General features: G+C 39.2%; 1 protein-coding gene across 15 annotated transcripts in view; it reads left to right on the top strand.

Moving 5' to 3' along the window:
• The window catches only part of LOC128700178 (E3 ubiquitin-protein ligase TTC3), a 323,006-nt gene that overhangs the window by 177,447 nt on the left and 128,999 nt on the right, over positions 1–16,560 (top strand). For all 15 annotated transcript variants that reach the window (XM_070100694.1, XM_070100699.1, XM_070100700.1 and 12 more), the window contains 4 exons: positions 3,786–3,910; positions 8,219–8,345; positions 10,902–11,053; positions 13,346–13,451. In XM_070100694.1, the coding sequence (XP_069956795.1) occupies positions 3,786–3,910; positions 8,219–8,345; positions 10,902–11,053; positions 13,346–13,451 (510 nt within the window). The remainder of the gene's footprint in view (positions 1–3,785; positions 3,911–8,218; positions 8,346–10,901; positions 11,054–13,345; positions 13,452–16,560) is intronic.

Raw genomic sequence — 16,560 nt, 5'->3', positions numbered from 1 at the left:
ATACATTCACTTAACATCTCCCAAAATCTCTCTCTCTCCTCTGCATTCCTCTCTTCTCCAGGTGCATACACGCTTATTATGACCCACTTCTCGCATCCAACCTTTACTTTAATCCACATAATTCTTGAATTTACACATTCATATTCTCTTTTCTCCTTCCATAACTGATCATTTAACATTACTGCTACCCCTTCCTTTGCTCTAACTCTCTCAGATACTCCAGATTTAATCCCATTTATTTCCCCCCACTGAAACTCTCCTACCCCCTTCAGCTTTGTTTCGCTTAGGGCCAGGACATCCAACTTCTTTTCATTCATAACATCAGCAATCATCTGTTTCTTGTCATCCGCACTACATCCACGCACATTTAAGCAACCCAGTTTTATAAAGTTTTTCTTCTTCTCTTTTTTAGTAATTGTATACAGGAGAAGGGGTTACTAGCCCATTGCTCCCGGCATTTTAGTCGCCTCATACGACACGCATGGCTTACGGAGGAAAGATTCTTTTCCACTTCCCCATGGACAATAGAAGAAATAAAAAAGAACAAGAGCTATTTAGAAAAAGGAGAAAAACCTAGATGTATGTATATATATATATGCATGTGCGTGTCTGTGAAGTGTGACCAAAGTGTAAGTAGGAGTAGCAAGATATCCCTGTTATCTTAGCGTGTTTATGAGACAGAAAAAGAAACCAGCAATCCTACCATCATGCAAAACAGTTACAGGTTTTTGTTTCACAGTCATCTGGCAGGACGGTAGTACTTCCCTGGGTGGTTGCTGTCTACCAACCTACTACCTCGCTAGAATTTATGAGTATATATACGTCAAACACGGCACCTCGTAAAACGTATATATACGGCCGCGACAGTCAAAGGGTTAACAACTGACATAGGCTCATCAGGGTCAGCCCCAAACCCTTCAAAATCCCTCTTGTGGACACAATCTGGCCACAATTTTCTCCAAGCAGAGTTCAAAGTCCTGGTAGTCAATCCCTCCCAAGCCTTACCTATAAGGCTTACGCAATGGAGAATACTGAAATGTTCTTTCCAAAAATCTTGTAGGGTCAAGTGAGTGTCTGAGGTCACATTCAAGCACCTTTCAAACATTGCTTTGGTGTAGAGTTTTTTAAAGTTTGCAATGACCTGCTGGTCCATGGGCTGGAGGAGAGGAGTGGTATTTGGGGGCAAGAACTTTACTGTGATGAACCCAAACTCCTTCAGAATTAGGTCATCCAAGTTTGGAGGATGAGCAGGTGCATTGTCCATTACTAGGAGGCACTTGAGATCCAATTTCTTTTCCAGGAGGTAATTCTTCACACTAGGGCCAAACACTTCATTGAACCACTCTACAAAAATTTCCCTCGTGACCCATGCCTTACTATTAGATTTCCAAAACACACACAATTTACTCTTCATAACATTGTTTTTCTTGAACACAATGGGATTTTCAGAATGGTACACTAGTAATGGCTTCACTTTGAAATCCCCACTAGCATTAGCACAGAGCATTAGCGTCAGCCTGTCTTTCATAGGCTTGTGTCCTGGCAGTGCATTTTCTTCCAAAAGAGGCCTGTTTCATCACAATTGAACACTTGTTCAGGTTTCAGTCCTTCAGCCTCTATGTACTCCTGGAATTCATGCACATATTTTTCAGCTGCCTTGTGGTCCGAACTGGCAGCCTCACCATGCCTTACCACACTGTGTATGCCAGTACGCTTCTTAAATCTCTCAAACCAGCCTTTGCTGGCCTTAAATTCACTCACATCATCACTAGTTGCAGGCAATTTCTTTACTAAATCGTCATGCAACTGCCTAACCTTTTCACAAATAAGCGACGTCATAAGACTGTCTCCTGCTAATTGTTTCTCATTTATCCACACCAATAATAACTTCTCAACATCTTCGAGTACTGGTGATCTCATTTTTGTCAGTATATTTACCCCCTTTGCAACAACAGCGTCCTTGATTTCCTTTTTCTTGGCTATGATGGAAGATATGGTTGTACGGGATTTGTTATACATCCTGGCCAGTTCGCCCACACGTACGCCACTATCATATTGTTCAATGATGTTTTCCTTAAATTCAATCGTATTTCTCACCTTCTTTACCAAAGGCTTGGCACTAGGAGCTTTCTTTGGAGCCATGGTAGCTTATTTAGCACTTAAATAACTTGCAAGCACTAAAATAAATGAAATATTATGAAATATTTCGCTGGAGCACGTGAAGGGACCGTCGCTCACTGGTAAACAATGGCACACTGGCTGGGAAGGAAAGGCCGAGGCGGCTCAGACCGCGAGTACACGTCCGGGACGAAGGACTATTAGCGAGTTACCAGACAATTTCCGAGCCAATATTTTGACGAAAAAACAGGACTATTTCCGAAATGGACGACTTTCAAGCCGGACGATTATTGAGGGACCACTGTACTCATAAATTCTAGCGGCTTCAAATCATGCAGGAGAAAGCTGGTAGGCCCACATGTGAGAGAATGGGCCTGTGTAGTCGGTGTGCACCATATAAAAAAAAATTCTGGAGCATGCAGTGCATAATGAGGAAAAAAAAACTCCAACTTTTTTTTTTTTTTAGTGAAAATGCCAACTTTGTGGTCTATTTTCATATAGTATTTATGGTTGTATTCTCGTTTTCTTGGTCTCATTTGATGGAATGGAAAACATATTATAGAAGTAGAGGTGATTTTGATTGGTTTTACTATAAAAAGAACCTGGAAATGGAGCTCAAGTTAGGGGAAATGTTTGATTTTTGCCGATGTTCAAAAGTAAACAAATGATGTCATTGTCCAATAAATGTCCAATTAGCCATTCTCAAATGCAGTCATGAATGGGTTGACATTATTTGTACAATTATTACAGTATTGCAGTAGTCTGCATTTTTTGTTTGAATAAAAATTCAAAGTAGAAAGCAAAAGTAATATCAGAGGGGCCTGGAGACGTGACTGATGAACAAAAAACAATGTTATTTTAGAGCCAGGAATGTCTGCATTGTTCATTCTGGACCTTATTTTGAAATTGTCGTATTTTTTAATTTTTGTGAAATTGGCCAAATTGCAAATTTCTGACCACATTATTGGGTAGTTGAAATTGGTAGATGGGCAGTTTCTTGTACTCAATTGATAGAAAAAACGGAGTTCTAAAGAAATAGCTATGAGTTTGGTCGACTGTAACTATGTAATTAGCCGAAAATAGGGCTCAAAGTGGGCGAAATCGCCGATTTGTAAATATCGCCAAGGTTGCTAACTTTGCGAGTGTAATTCCGTCAGTTTTCCATCAAATTTTGTTCTTTTGGTGTCATTACAATCAGGAAAAAATTCTCTTATCATTTCATAAGATTTTTTTTTTTTTTTTTTTTTTTTTAAATTTTGCAACACCAGGAGACACCTCAGGATTGGGGGTTGCAACAGTCAAGGGGTTAAAGGAGGGGTTTGGGATATTGGCAATTTGGAGGTTGACTTTTAAACTGTCGTATCTGAGTGCCTTTGCAAAGTCAGTGATTATGTATGAGTGAGGTGAAAGTGTTGAATGATGATGAAAGTGTTTTCTTTTTGAGGATTTTCTTTCTTTTTGGGTTACCCTGCTTCAGTGGGAGATGTCCAACTTGTTAGGAAAAAAAAAAGTTCCAAATGTTTCTTGGCTATTTTTGGTGGACTTACTGGTTTACATCATGTTGCAGAGGTTTGTTGATGATTTTTCACAAAAGAGAAATTTGGTGAGTGTCATTTTTTCAAATCACCGCCTCGTGTTAATAATAATGATATGCATTTTTCCAACAGGATAATGCTAGAGAACTTGTGGGAAGAGCAGCTTCATCGAGACAAACACCAAAGGCTAGATGCCGTTTTAAAGACTGCATTGCCACTCAGGCACATGCATATGCCAAGGAAGAAATTTATGTTACGTAAGTTAGCAAATATCAGTATACAATGGAATATTGACATACATGTACTATAAAAGGTAATACAGTAAAAAGTGATATATCAATTATCTTAAATTGGCTGAATAAGCAAAGCACTGATGCATCCCTCAGATGCATGTGCTGCTTATACAGTGACTGGATTAAATTTTGTGACAATAATCCTGTCGTATCTGTGTGCCTCTGCAGAAACAGTGATTATGTGTGAATGATGGTGAAAGTGGTTCTTTCTTTTTTGGGTCACCCTGCCTTGGTAGGAAACAGACAGCTTGTTAAAAAAAAAAATAAGAATAATAATCCTGTTACAGCCACGAGATTATCATGGCTAAAATTCTCTATTGGCACTTTGTACCATTACTTTCCAGGAGTATCTGTTTTGAGCTCCATAGATGTCATCACATGCGAGAGCCTGTGTACAGTAATTATCTTAATCATCTACTTTACCTACACACTTGGCACACTTACACTGTTTGACACATTTTACCTTACACCAACAATGGTTAATGCCCCTTTGAAAAGGGGCATTAACCATTCTTTGTGGCTTATGATCATAAAGTCAGAAAGAAGCAGAGATAAAAGTATTTATATATAGAACATCTCCATGGGGAAGTGGAACAGAATTCTCCCTCCATAAGTCATGCATATCATAAGAGGCGACTGAAATGCTGGGAGCAAGGGGCTAGTAACCCCTTCTTCTGTATATATTACTAAATGTAAAAGGAGAAGCTTTCGTTTTTCCTTTTGGGCCACCCCGCCTCAGTGGGATACGGCTGGTGTGTTGAAAGAAAGTGTTGAAAGATATATAGAACAATGTTTGTATATGGGAAGGCAGTAGATAGTGAATGTCAGTACACGTAAGTTAATTGTATTAAAGATATAAGACCATTTTGTTTCAAAATCACTGTGAAGAGGCACTGAAATGTGGTGATTAGTTTTAATACCCGAAATTTGTGTAATTAACAAATGAAGATTTTTTTTTTTTTTTTTTTTCAACAAGTCGGCCGTCTCCCACCGAGGCAGGGTGACCCAAAAAAAGAAAGAAAATCCCCAAAAAGAAAATACTTTCATCATCATTCAACACTTTCACCACACTCGCACATTATCACTGTTTTTGCAGAGGTGCTCAGAATACAACAGTCTAGAAGCATACACATATAAAGATACACAACATATCCCTCCAAACTGCCAATATCCCAAACCCCTCCTTTAAAGTGCAGGCATTGTACTTCCCATTTCCAGGACTCAAGTCCGACTATACGAAAATAACCGGTTTCCCTGAATCCCTTCACTAAATATTACCCTGCTCACACTCCAACAGATCGTCAGGTCCCAAGTACCATTCGTCTCCATTCACTCCTATCTAACACGCTCACGCACGCTTGCTGGAAGTCCAAGCCCCTTGCCCACACAACCTCCTTTACCCCCTCTCTCCAACCCTTTCGAGGACGACCCCTACCCCGCCTTCCTTCCCCTATAGATTTATATGCTTTCCATGTCATTCTACTTTGATCCATTCTCTCTAAATGACCAAACCACCTCAACAACCCCTCTTCTGCCCTCTGACTAATACTTTTATTAACTCCACACCTTCTCCTAATTTCCACACTCCGAATTTTCTGCATAATATTTACACCACACATTGCCCTTAAACAGGACATCTCCACTGCCTCCAACCGTCTCCTCGCTGCTGCATTTACCACCCAAGCTTCACACCCATATAAGAGTGTTGGTACTACTATACTTTCATACATCCCTTCTTTGCCTCCATAGATAACGTTTTTTGACTCCACATATACCTCAACGCACCACTCACCTTTTTTCCCTCATCAATTCTATGATTAACCTCATCCTTCATAAATCCATCCGCCGACATGTCAACTCCCAAGTATCTGAAAACATTCACTTCTTCCATACTCCTCCTCCCCAATTTGATATCCAATTTTTCTTTATCTAAATCATTTGACACCCTCATCACCTTACTCTTTTCTATGTTCACTTTCAACTTTCTACCTTTACACACATTCCCAAACTCATCCACTAACCTTTGCAATTTTTCTTTAGAATCTCCCATAAGCACAGTATCATCAGCAAAAAGTAACTGTGTCAATTCCCATTTTGAATTTGATTCCCCAAAATTTAATCCCACCCCTCTCCCGAACACCCTAGCATTTACTTCCTTTACAACCCCATCTATAAATATATTAAACAACCATGGTGACATTACACATCCCTGTCTAAGACCTACTTTTACCGGGAAGTAGTCTCCCTCTCTTCTACACACCCTAACCTGAGCCTCACTATCCTCATAAAAACTCTTTACAGCATTTAATAACTTAAATGAAGATTTATTATAGTTAAATGCCAGGCACTTTAGTTTGTCGAGAGAAATTGTTGTGGACATAAAGACTTTGAAAATCGTGAAAGTAATGTACATGTGGACAACTTCAAAAATGGTGAAAGGGTTCTCCTTCAGGTCCTTTCTTTTACTGTTCTGATGGAAGAGCTTTAGTCTGTTGCATCTTTCCTTCATGATTTTTGACCTCTGGGCTATTCAATTATTTTTTTTTTTTAACACATTGGCTGTTTCCCACTGAGGCAGGGTGATAGATCATCATCATTCAACAAACCGGCCATATCCCACCGAGGAAGGGTGGTCCAAAAAGAAAAACAAAATTTTCCCTTTTTAACTTTAGTAATGTATACAGGAGAAGGGGCTACTAGCCCTTTGCTCCCAGCATGTTAGTCACCTCTTACAACACACATGCCTTACGGAGGAAGAATTTTGTTCCACTTCCCCATGGAGATGAGAAATAAACGAGGACAAGCTGGACTTGAGTCCTGGAAATGGGAAGTACAATGCCTGCACTCTAAAGCAGGGGTTTTGGGATATTAGCAGTTTGGAGGGATATGTTGTGTATCTTTATACATATATGCTTCTAAACTCTTGTGTTCTGAGCACCTCTGCAAAAACAGTGATTATGTGTGAGTGAGGTGAAAGTGTTGAATGATGATGAAAGTATTTTCTTTTTGGGGATTTTCTTTCTTTTTGGATCACCCTGCCTCGGTGGGAGACGACCGACTTCTTGAAAAAAAGAAAGAAAAAAAAAAGCACTAGTAAGAAAAATAGAAGAAAACCCAGAGGGAAGTACAATGACTGCACTTTAAAGGAGGGGTTTGGGATGTTGGCAGTTTGGAGGGATATGTTATAGTATATCTTTATATATGCTTCTAAATTGTTGTATCTGGGCACCTCTGCAAAGACAGTGATTATGTATAAGTGAGGTGGAAGTGTTGAATGATGATAAAAATATTTTCTTTTTGGGGATGTTCTTTCTTTTTGGGTCACCCTGCCTCAGTGGGAGACAGCCAACTTGTTGAAAATAAAAAAAAGGAATCTGTAGTGTGACCTAAGTGTAAATAGAAGTAGCAAGACATACCTGAAGCCTTACATGTTTATGAGACAGAAAAAAGACACCAACAATCCTACCATCATGAAAAACCATTACAGGCTTTCTTTCGTTTTACACTCACTTGGAAGGACCGCAGTACCTCCCTGGGCAGTTGCTGTCTACCAACCTACTACCCATTTTTTTTTTTCTCTCTCCCTCTCTCCCCCAACAAGGTGGCCATGTTTCCTGCTGAGGCTAGGTGACCCAGAAAGAAAATACTTCCATCATCATTCAACACTTTCACTTCACTTATACATAATCACTGTCTTTGCAGAGGCGCTCAGATACGACAGTTTAGAAGTCCCCCCTAACTGTCAATATCCCAGACCCCTCCTTTAAAGTGCAGGCATTGTACTTCCTAATTAAAAAAGAAAAGCTTCACTCATAACATGAGCTCGACCTCATGACCTTGACTACACCAGCGGTCAAACTCACTGTGATAGGATATACATTATAATCTTTTCACTTGGGTGGTACAGTACCCCAACATTTCTTGAGATGTTTGTTTAATTGCCTTGTAAGGTTGCTATTTGTACAGTCATACTTCTGATCCCTGCCTTAATTTAAAAAAAAGACTTACATAAATTGTCATATGGACAGCTAAAAATACTTGTTGGTATACTTGTGTCTCCTATGCCCTCCACTAACTTGAGTGCATTGCGTTAAAAGTTTGGAATTTACCCTGGAAATACTATACTAACCTAATCCAGCTCTCATTCTTAATAATTTTATTCAGAATTTATACAAGTAAATTTTTTCCTTGCACTGATAAACCATATAATGTCCCATTTAAGTTTGTTTAATCTAAGATGGCATAAAATATATTTATATATTTACATTACAGTGACCCCGATTTCAAAGGATTTTTAGATGTGACATGTGAAGAGTACTGCACAGTCAGCTACCATCCGTGTTGTTGGAAGGCTCACAAGGAGCAACTGGATGAAGGCATTGGCAGAATGTCTGATAAAGTGAGTTTGTAGCTTTGAATTGTTGAATATTATACTAGTCACAGTAATACCAAAGTACAGTAGGGCCCTGCTTTACGGCGTTTTGCTTTGTGGCATTCCGCTAATACGGACATTTCAGATTATGACCTAAACTTGCTATACGGCTCCCCCCACCAGATTTTCTAATATGGTCACCACACCCCACCAGGTTTGTTTACATTCTCTATAAGGTTTGTGAGCACTGCATCTCTCCATTATGTGTGGAAACTTTCCAAAATTTCAAGTGCTTTAAAGTTGTTTTATTATTACTATTAACACACTGGCCAATTCTCACCAAGCCAGGGTGGCCCAAAAAAGGAAAACTTTCACCATCATTCACTCCATCACTGTCTTGCCAGAGGGGTGCTTTACACTACAGTTTATAAAACTGTAACATTAACACCCCTCCTTCAGAGTGCAGGCACTGTACTTCCCATCTCCAGGACTCGAGGTCCGGCCTGCTGGTTTCCCTGAATCCCTTCATAAATGTTACTTTGCTCATACTCCAACAGCACGTCAAGTATTAAAAACCATTTGTCTCCATTCACTCCTATCAAACACGCTCACGCATGCCTGCTGGAAATCCAAGCCCCTCGCACACAAAACCTCCTTTACCCCCTCCCTCCAACCTTTCCTAGGCCGACCCCTACCCCTCCCTACTTCCACTACAGATTGATACACTCTTCAAGTCATTCTGTTTCGTTCTATTCTCTCTACATGTCCAAACCACCTCAACAACCCTTCCTCAGCCCTCTGGACAACAGTTTTGGCAATCCCGCACCTCCTCCAAACTTCCAAACTACAAATTATCTGCATTATATTCACACCACACATCGCCCTCAGACATGACATCTCCACTGCCTCCAGCCTTCTCCTCGCTGCAACATTCATCACCCATGCTTCACACCCATATAAGAGCATTGGTAAAACTATACTCTCATACATTCCCCTCTGTGCTTCCAAGGACAAAGGTTTTGGCTCCACAGACTCCTAAGTGCACCACTCACCCTTTACCCTCATCAATTCTGTGATTCACCTCATCTTTCATAGACCCATCCACTGACACGTCCACCCCCAAATATCTGAATACATTCACCTCCTCCATTCTCTCTCCCTCCAATCTGATATCCAATCTTTCATCACCTAATCTTTTTGTTATTCTCATAACCTTACTCTTTCCTGTATTCACTTTTAATTTTCTTCTTTTACATACCCTACCAAATTCTTCCACCAACCTCTGCAACTTCTCTTCAGAATATTCCAAGAGCACAGTGTCATCAGCAAAAAGCAACTGTGACAACTCCCACTTTGTGTGATTCTTTATCTTTTAACTCCACGCCTCTTGCCAAGACCCTCACATTTACTTCTCTTACAACCCCATCTATAAATATATTGAACAACCACTGTGACATCACACATCCTTCTCTAAAGCCTACTTTTACTGGGAAATAATCTCCCTCTTTCCTACATACTCTAACTTGAGCCTCACTATCCTCGTGAAAGCTCTTCACTGCTTTCAGTAACCTACCTCCTATACCATACACCTGCAACATCTGCCACATTGCCCCCCTATCCACCCTGTCATACGCCTTTTCCAAATCCATAAATGCCACAAAAACTTATTTAGCCTTGTCTAAATACTGTTCACTTACATGTCTCACTGTAAACACTTGGTCTACACACCCCCTACCTTTCCTAAAGCCTCCTTGTTCATCTGCTATCCTGCCTCAGTGGGAGATGGCCGACTTGTTAAAAAAATATATATATATATACTCTGATAATTATACTTATGTGTACCTGCACCTAAATAAACTTACACACTGTGCTGGCATGCAGGTACACATTAAAATTAGTTTTGAGGATGCCATATTAATAATTTTTTTTTTTTTTTTTCAACAAGTCGGTCGTCTCCCACCGAGGCAGGGTGACCCAAAAAAGAAAGAAAATCCCCAAAAAGAAAATACTTTCATCATCATTCAACACTTTCACCACACTCACACATTATCAGTGCTTTTGCAGAGGTGCTCAGAATACAACAGTTTAGAAGCATATACGTATAAAGATACACAACATATCCCTCCAAACTGCCAATATCCCAAACCCCTCCTTTAAAGTGCAGGCATTGTACTTCCCATTTCCAGGACTCAAGTCCGACTATATGAAAATAACCGGTTTCCCTGAATCCCTTCACTAAATATTACCCTGCTCTGGTTAGCCAGACTTCAAGTCCTGGAGGTGAGATGTACAGTGCCTGAACCCTGAATGAGGAATGAGATATGTTGCAGTTTTTGAACTATAGTAACTGCATTCCTCTGGCAAGACAGTGATGGAGTGAGTGAGGATAATTGTTTCTTCTTTTTCTGGTCACCCTGCCTCTGTGGGAAACGACCGATGTAACGTTAAAAAACGAGTTATTATTTTGAAAATGATTTAGTCAGTAATTGAGTTTTAAGTCATGATTTGATAAGAGTTTGACATTGTTTTTGTTTCTGTAATGAATAATTATTACATCATTGCTTCCTAACTTCAAATTTGCAGGATTTCTTGGGAATGGAATGTATAACACCAGACTGCACTGGCAAAATTTGCAGTATCCGAATATATGATGAAACTAGCAAGCTCAAGAATGAACTTGCAAAGGATAAAAAAGAGAAGAAAAATGGGCTGCCCATTTCAAAGCAAAAAAAAAAGTGAGGAAAAATGTTTCTGTTTTGTGATTAGATAATTTAAATTGCTTGAGAACTGTAATTGCTGTCATGTATTTGCAACATTGCTCTTCAGTCCTTACATCCATTCTTAATCCATAATTGCAACTAACTTTTTACTTTCCCATATCCTAGTACCCCTTATATACCCTATATCACTGCAAACACTTGCTTCATCTAGTGCAACTCCCCAACACCCTAGCATTCACTTTTTACAACCCCATCTATGAACATGTTAAACAACCGTGGTGACATCATATATCCCTGTCTAAGGTCTATTTATACTGGAAAAGTCTCCCTTTCTCCTATATATCCAAACCTAAGCCTCACTATCCTCATAAAACCTCTTAACTGCTTTCAGTAACTTAACACCTATTCCATACACTTGCAACATCTGCTACATTGCTTCCATATCCACCTTATCATATGCCTTTTCTAAATCCATAATTGCAACAAAAACATTGTTACCCTTATCTAAATAACGTTCACTTATGTGCTTGAATGTAAACACTTGATCTACACCTCCCCGTACCCTTATGAAATCACCTTATTTATCTGTGATCCTGCTCCCCATCTTACCCATAATTCTTTCAATAATAATTCTTCCATACACTTTACCTGGTATACTCAACAGGCTGCTGCTTCTTCTTTCAACGTACCAGCCATATCCCACCGAGGTGGGGTGGCCCAAAAGGAAAAGCGAAAGTTTCTCCTTTTACATTTAGTAATATATACAGGAGAAGGGGTTACTAGCCCCTTGCCCCCGGCATTTTAGTCGCCTCCTACAACACGCATGGCTTACGGAGGAAGAATTCTGTTCCACTTCCCCATGGAGGTAAGAGGAAATAAACAAGAACAAGAACTAGAAAGAAAATAGAAGAAAACCCAGAGGGGTGTGTATATATATGCTTGTACATGCATGTGTAGTGCGACATAAGTGTAAGTAGTAGTAGCAAGATGTACCTGAAATCTTGCATGTGTATGAGACAGAAAAAATACCAGCAATCCTACCATCATGTAAAACAATTACAGGCTTTCATTTTACATTCACTTGGCAGGATAGTAGTACCTCCCTGGTCGGTTGCTGTCTACCAACCTACTACCTACACTCAACAGGCTTATTCCCCTATTATTTTTACTCGCTCTTTTATCCCTTTTTCTTTTATACAAAGACGCTATCCTCTCTTTCTGTCAATCTTTAGGAACCTCACCCCTTCCCCTTTCATACATTTATTGAACAAAAACACCAACCACTCTAAAAATACATCCCCACCTGCTTTAAACATTTCTGCCTTAATCCCATCAATTCCAGCTGTTTTGATCACTTTCATTTTACCCATTGCCTCAGGCACTTCCACCACAGTCACATCCAGCACTTCCACACCTCTAAAATATGCTATAATTTCCTGGCTAATGCATGAAATCACTGCCCCCTCTCTCTCTCTCTCTCTCTCTCTCTCTCTCTCTCTCTCCATCAACATTTAAGAGCTCCTAAAAATATTCACTTGGTTCAAAGCTCCCTGAATACTCACCAACATCTCCCAAAATCTTTCTCTCTCTCCTCTCTTCTTGAGGTGTATAAACAATTAATATAACCCACTTTTTGCATCCAACCCTTATTTTAATCCATATAATCGTAAGCTCCTCTTTTCTATGTGCGGATTATTTGTGTATCATTCCAGTCACGGTATTGTGCCTTTTTTTGTTATTTACTTCTCTCAGTAAAGCACGTTTACTCCACATTGATACACACAACATTGATGTTGTTTGCTATGACATGGAGCAACACCATAGAACAGAACCAAGAGGCATTTCACTTTACTTCATCTCTTAAAAGATTAATTATGAGTATAGCCAAACCATTACATGTAATAGATCCAATTTAATCTACACCTCACCTTGTCAGCACACTTCTGTCTAATCCTCCTTTACACCTGCTTCTTTTGCAGTAAGATCTATAAGCTCTTACTTTGTTGTTCCTTTGTTGACATAATAAAGCTTTTCTTGATTAGAACACTGCAGTAAAATTGAAGACACTAGTATTAGGGAATCCTTTAATTACATTGTTTCACTTTAAGCTAGCCCTTGAGTGAAATGTCTTAATGTTAAGATTTCCTGCTAATAGTGTCTTTATTTCCACTTGTCTACTTGTCCCGTTATCTATCTACAGTCTACTGTAAAAACTTATCCTTATATGGTGTTCATTTTGCACATATTTTCTTTATAATTATTATACTAGCACCAATTTATCTTTTTCACATTTTTCCTATTATAAAGGGAAAAAAAGGAGAAGAAGATTCAGACCTCTAGACTTGCAGAAGCACGAGAGAAAAAGAAGTGTAAAAGTGAAAGCTTTAGTGAAGATGCACCATGCGGTGATGAGGTAAGCTTGGTTCTCAACTCGGTGAAACACAGAGATAAACGGTATAAAATACCAACACGATGGAAAAATAGACACAAATGCAGTATATCGCTATACTTTTATTGACTATGTTTTGCCCACACAGTGAGCTTTATAAAGTCGCAAACAAATCTGCCTAGATAAAGATAGTCAATAAAGGATTGCATTATACTGTATGTGTCTAATTTTTCATTGAAACCATATTCTCCTTTCATGACAGTGAAATGTTCTTGATCCATGAAAGTGAAGTTGCCATCCCTTTCCTTAAATCTGATAACCTCTCAAACCCCAGATGCTCCAGTGGCTTTAGCATTTTTCCACAAAAATAATAATGATGTCAATATATTCTTCAGAATGGAACAGAATGACTTGCTGAGTTCTCAACAGGGTTGATGTACCCAATAGTAGTATAACCATCATATGATACACATAAACCAAATGGGTAATATATAGTTTAAAATAGTGGCAACAAATGTGAGATAAAACACATGTAGGGTTAAGATATAATTAGGAAACATTTTTACCATGAATGGCTTCTTCAGGACTGAAGAAGCCATTTGTGATGAAATATTCTCTTGTTCAAATATCCTAATACTGCACATGTGTCTTATTTCACATGAGCTAAATCTTGTATGATATGCCAGACAGTTTTTATTGTTATGAATTTTCATTTTGGCTCTTTTGATTTTTCATTTTGGCTCATCTACAAACAAGTCACTTCTGTAAAAAATCTCAATTATCTGTTCATCTCTCAGTTAAAAAATTATTTTAGAATACCTGGTCTTAAGAATAAACAGCTATATTTGTATATAAATCTGTTGAGCATATAAATCTATTGCAGAAGGAAGGTGAGGAAGGGGTCATCTTTGAAAAGGTTGGAGGGAGATGGTATAGGAGGTTTTGTGGGCAAGGGGCTTGGACTTCCAGCATGCATGCATGAGCGTGTTAAAGTGAATGGAGACAAATGGTTTTTGGGACCTTACAAGCTGTTGGAGTGTGAGCAGGGTAATATTTTGTGAAGGGATTCAGGGAAACTGGTTAGCCAGACTTGAGTCCTGGAAATGGGAAGTACCATGCCTGCTCTTTAAAGGAGGGATTTAGGTTATTGGCAGTTTGGAGGGTCATCTAAACTATCGTATCTGAGCACCTCTGCAAAGACAGTGATTATGTATGAGTGATGGTGAGAGTGTTGAATGATGATGAAAGTTTTTTCTTTCTTTTTGGGCCACCCTCCCTCAGTGGAAAACAGCCAATATGTTAAAAAAAAAAATTAGCAGTAAATATGGGAATTTTTTTCTTTTTCTTCTTAACAAGTCGGCCGTCTCCCACCTAGGCAGGGTGACCCAAAAAGAAAGAAAAAATCCCAAAAACGAAAATACTTTCATCATCATTCAACACTTTCACTTCACTCATACATAATCAATGTACAATACTAATGCAAAGGTAGAATTAAGACTTAATAGCAAAGCTGATTTATAGTTCACTATAAATATAATCCTCAGTAAAGAGGATAACATTATACAGTAAGATTATACATGTAAAGTTAAATAAGCTGCATATAAAATAGTGACTACTAATAAGTGTTCAGAAAGTTGGGACTTAACAAAATTAATACTCAAAAATAATTCTAGGATGATGATACAAGATATAATAAAAAATAGATATGAACAATGCCTCATTTTATCATGCAAGGAAATTTTAACCAAAAAATTGGAATTCTTTTATCAGCCATTGGTCATAAGTGTTGGGTCGAGACTGCTGTCAACAAACAATATATAAATCAAAACCTAATAATTAAAGTGAAAACAAATATCCCTGATCCTAATTTCATACATACACAAAAGCACTCCTGATAAGACATCGTTTGAATTAGTGAGGATGAAGTTGTTTTCCTACTGTATATTGGCCTACCTTAGAAAATGGCCAGTGTGGTTGAAGAAATCCACTAGACATGTTCATCATGCAGTGTTATGTAGGAACTGTGCAGCTTAGTGACTGGTTCTACAACTTTTAGAAATGATTGTGATTAGCAAATTGGTTCATATTGCTAAGTGAGCATTTGGCATAAGATAAGGATGCTCAAATGGGTCAGATTATTTAGTAAGGGTCATTGAAACTTAACCCTTTCAGGGTTTCGGCCGTACTAGTGCGAGGGTCTTGGCAAGAGGCGTGGAGTTAAAAGATGAAGAATCACACATAAAGTGGGAGTTGTCACAGTTGCTCTTTGCTGATGACACTGTGCTCTTGGGAGATTCTGAAGAGAAGTTGCAGAGGTTGGTGGATGAATTTGGTAGGGTATGCAAAAGAAGAAAATTAAAAGTGAATACAGGGAAGAGTAAGGTTATGAGGATAATAAAAACATTAGGTGATGAAAGATTGGATATCAGATTGGAGGGAGAGAGTATGGAGGAGGTGAATGTATTCAGATATTTGGGAGTGGACGTGTCAGCGGATGGGTCCATGAAAGATAAGGTGAATCATAGAATTGATGAGGGGAAAAGGGTGAGCGGCGCACTTAAGAGTCTGTGGAGACAAAGAACTTTGTCCTTGGAGGCAAAGAGGGGAATGTATGAGAGTATAGTTTTACCAACGCTCTTATATGGGTGTGAAGCATGGGTGATGAATGTTGCAGCGAGGAGAAGGCTGGAGGCAGTGGAGATGTCATGTCTGAGGGCAATGTGTGGTGTGAATATAATGCAGAAAATTCGTAGTTTGGAAGTTAGGAGGAGGTGCGAGATTACCAAAACTGTTGTCCAGAGGGCTGAGGAAGGGTTGTTGAGATGGTTCGGACATGTAGAGAGAATGGAGCGAAACAGAATGACTTCAAGAGTGTATCAGTCTGTAGTGGAAGGAAGGCAGGGTAGGGGTCGGCCTTGGAAAGGTTGGAGGGAGGGGGTAAAGGAGGTTTTGTGTGCGAGGGGCTTGGACTTCCAGCGGGCATGCGTGAGTGTGTTTGATAGGAGTAAATGGAGACAAATGGTTTTTAATACTTGACATGCTGTTGGAGTGTGAGCAAAGTAACATTTATGAAGGGATTCAGGGAAACCGGCAGGCTGGACTTGAGTCCTGGAGATGGGAAGTACAGTGCCTG

Source organism: Cherax quadricarinatus, chromosome 74 (assembly GCF_038502225.1).
Source record: "Cherax quadricarinatus isolate ZL_2023a chromosome 74, ASM3850222v1, whole genome shotgun sequence".
Classification (NCBI taxonomy): domain Eukaryota; kingdom Metazoa; phylum Arthropoda; class Malacostraca; order Decapoda; family Parastacidae; genus Cherax; species Cherax quadricarinatus.
This window is presented reverse-complemented; position numbering and strand designations above follow the sequence as displayed.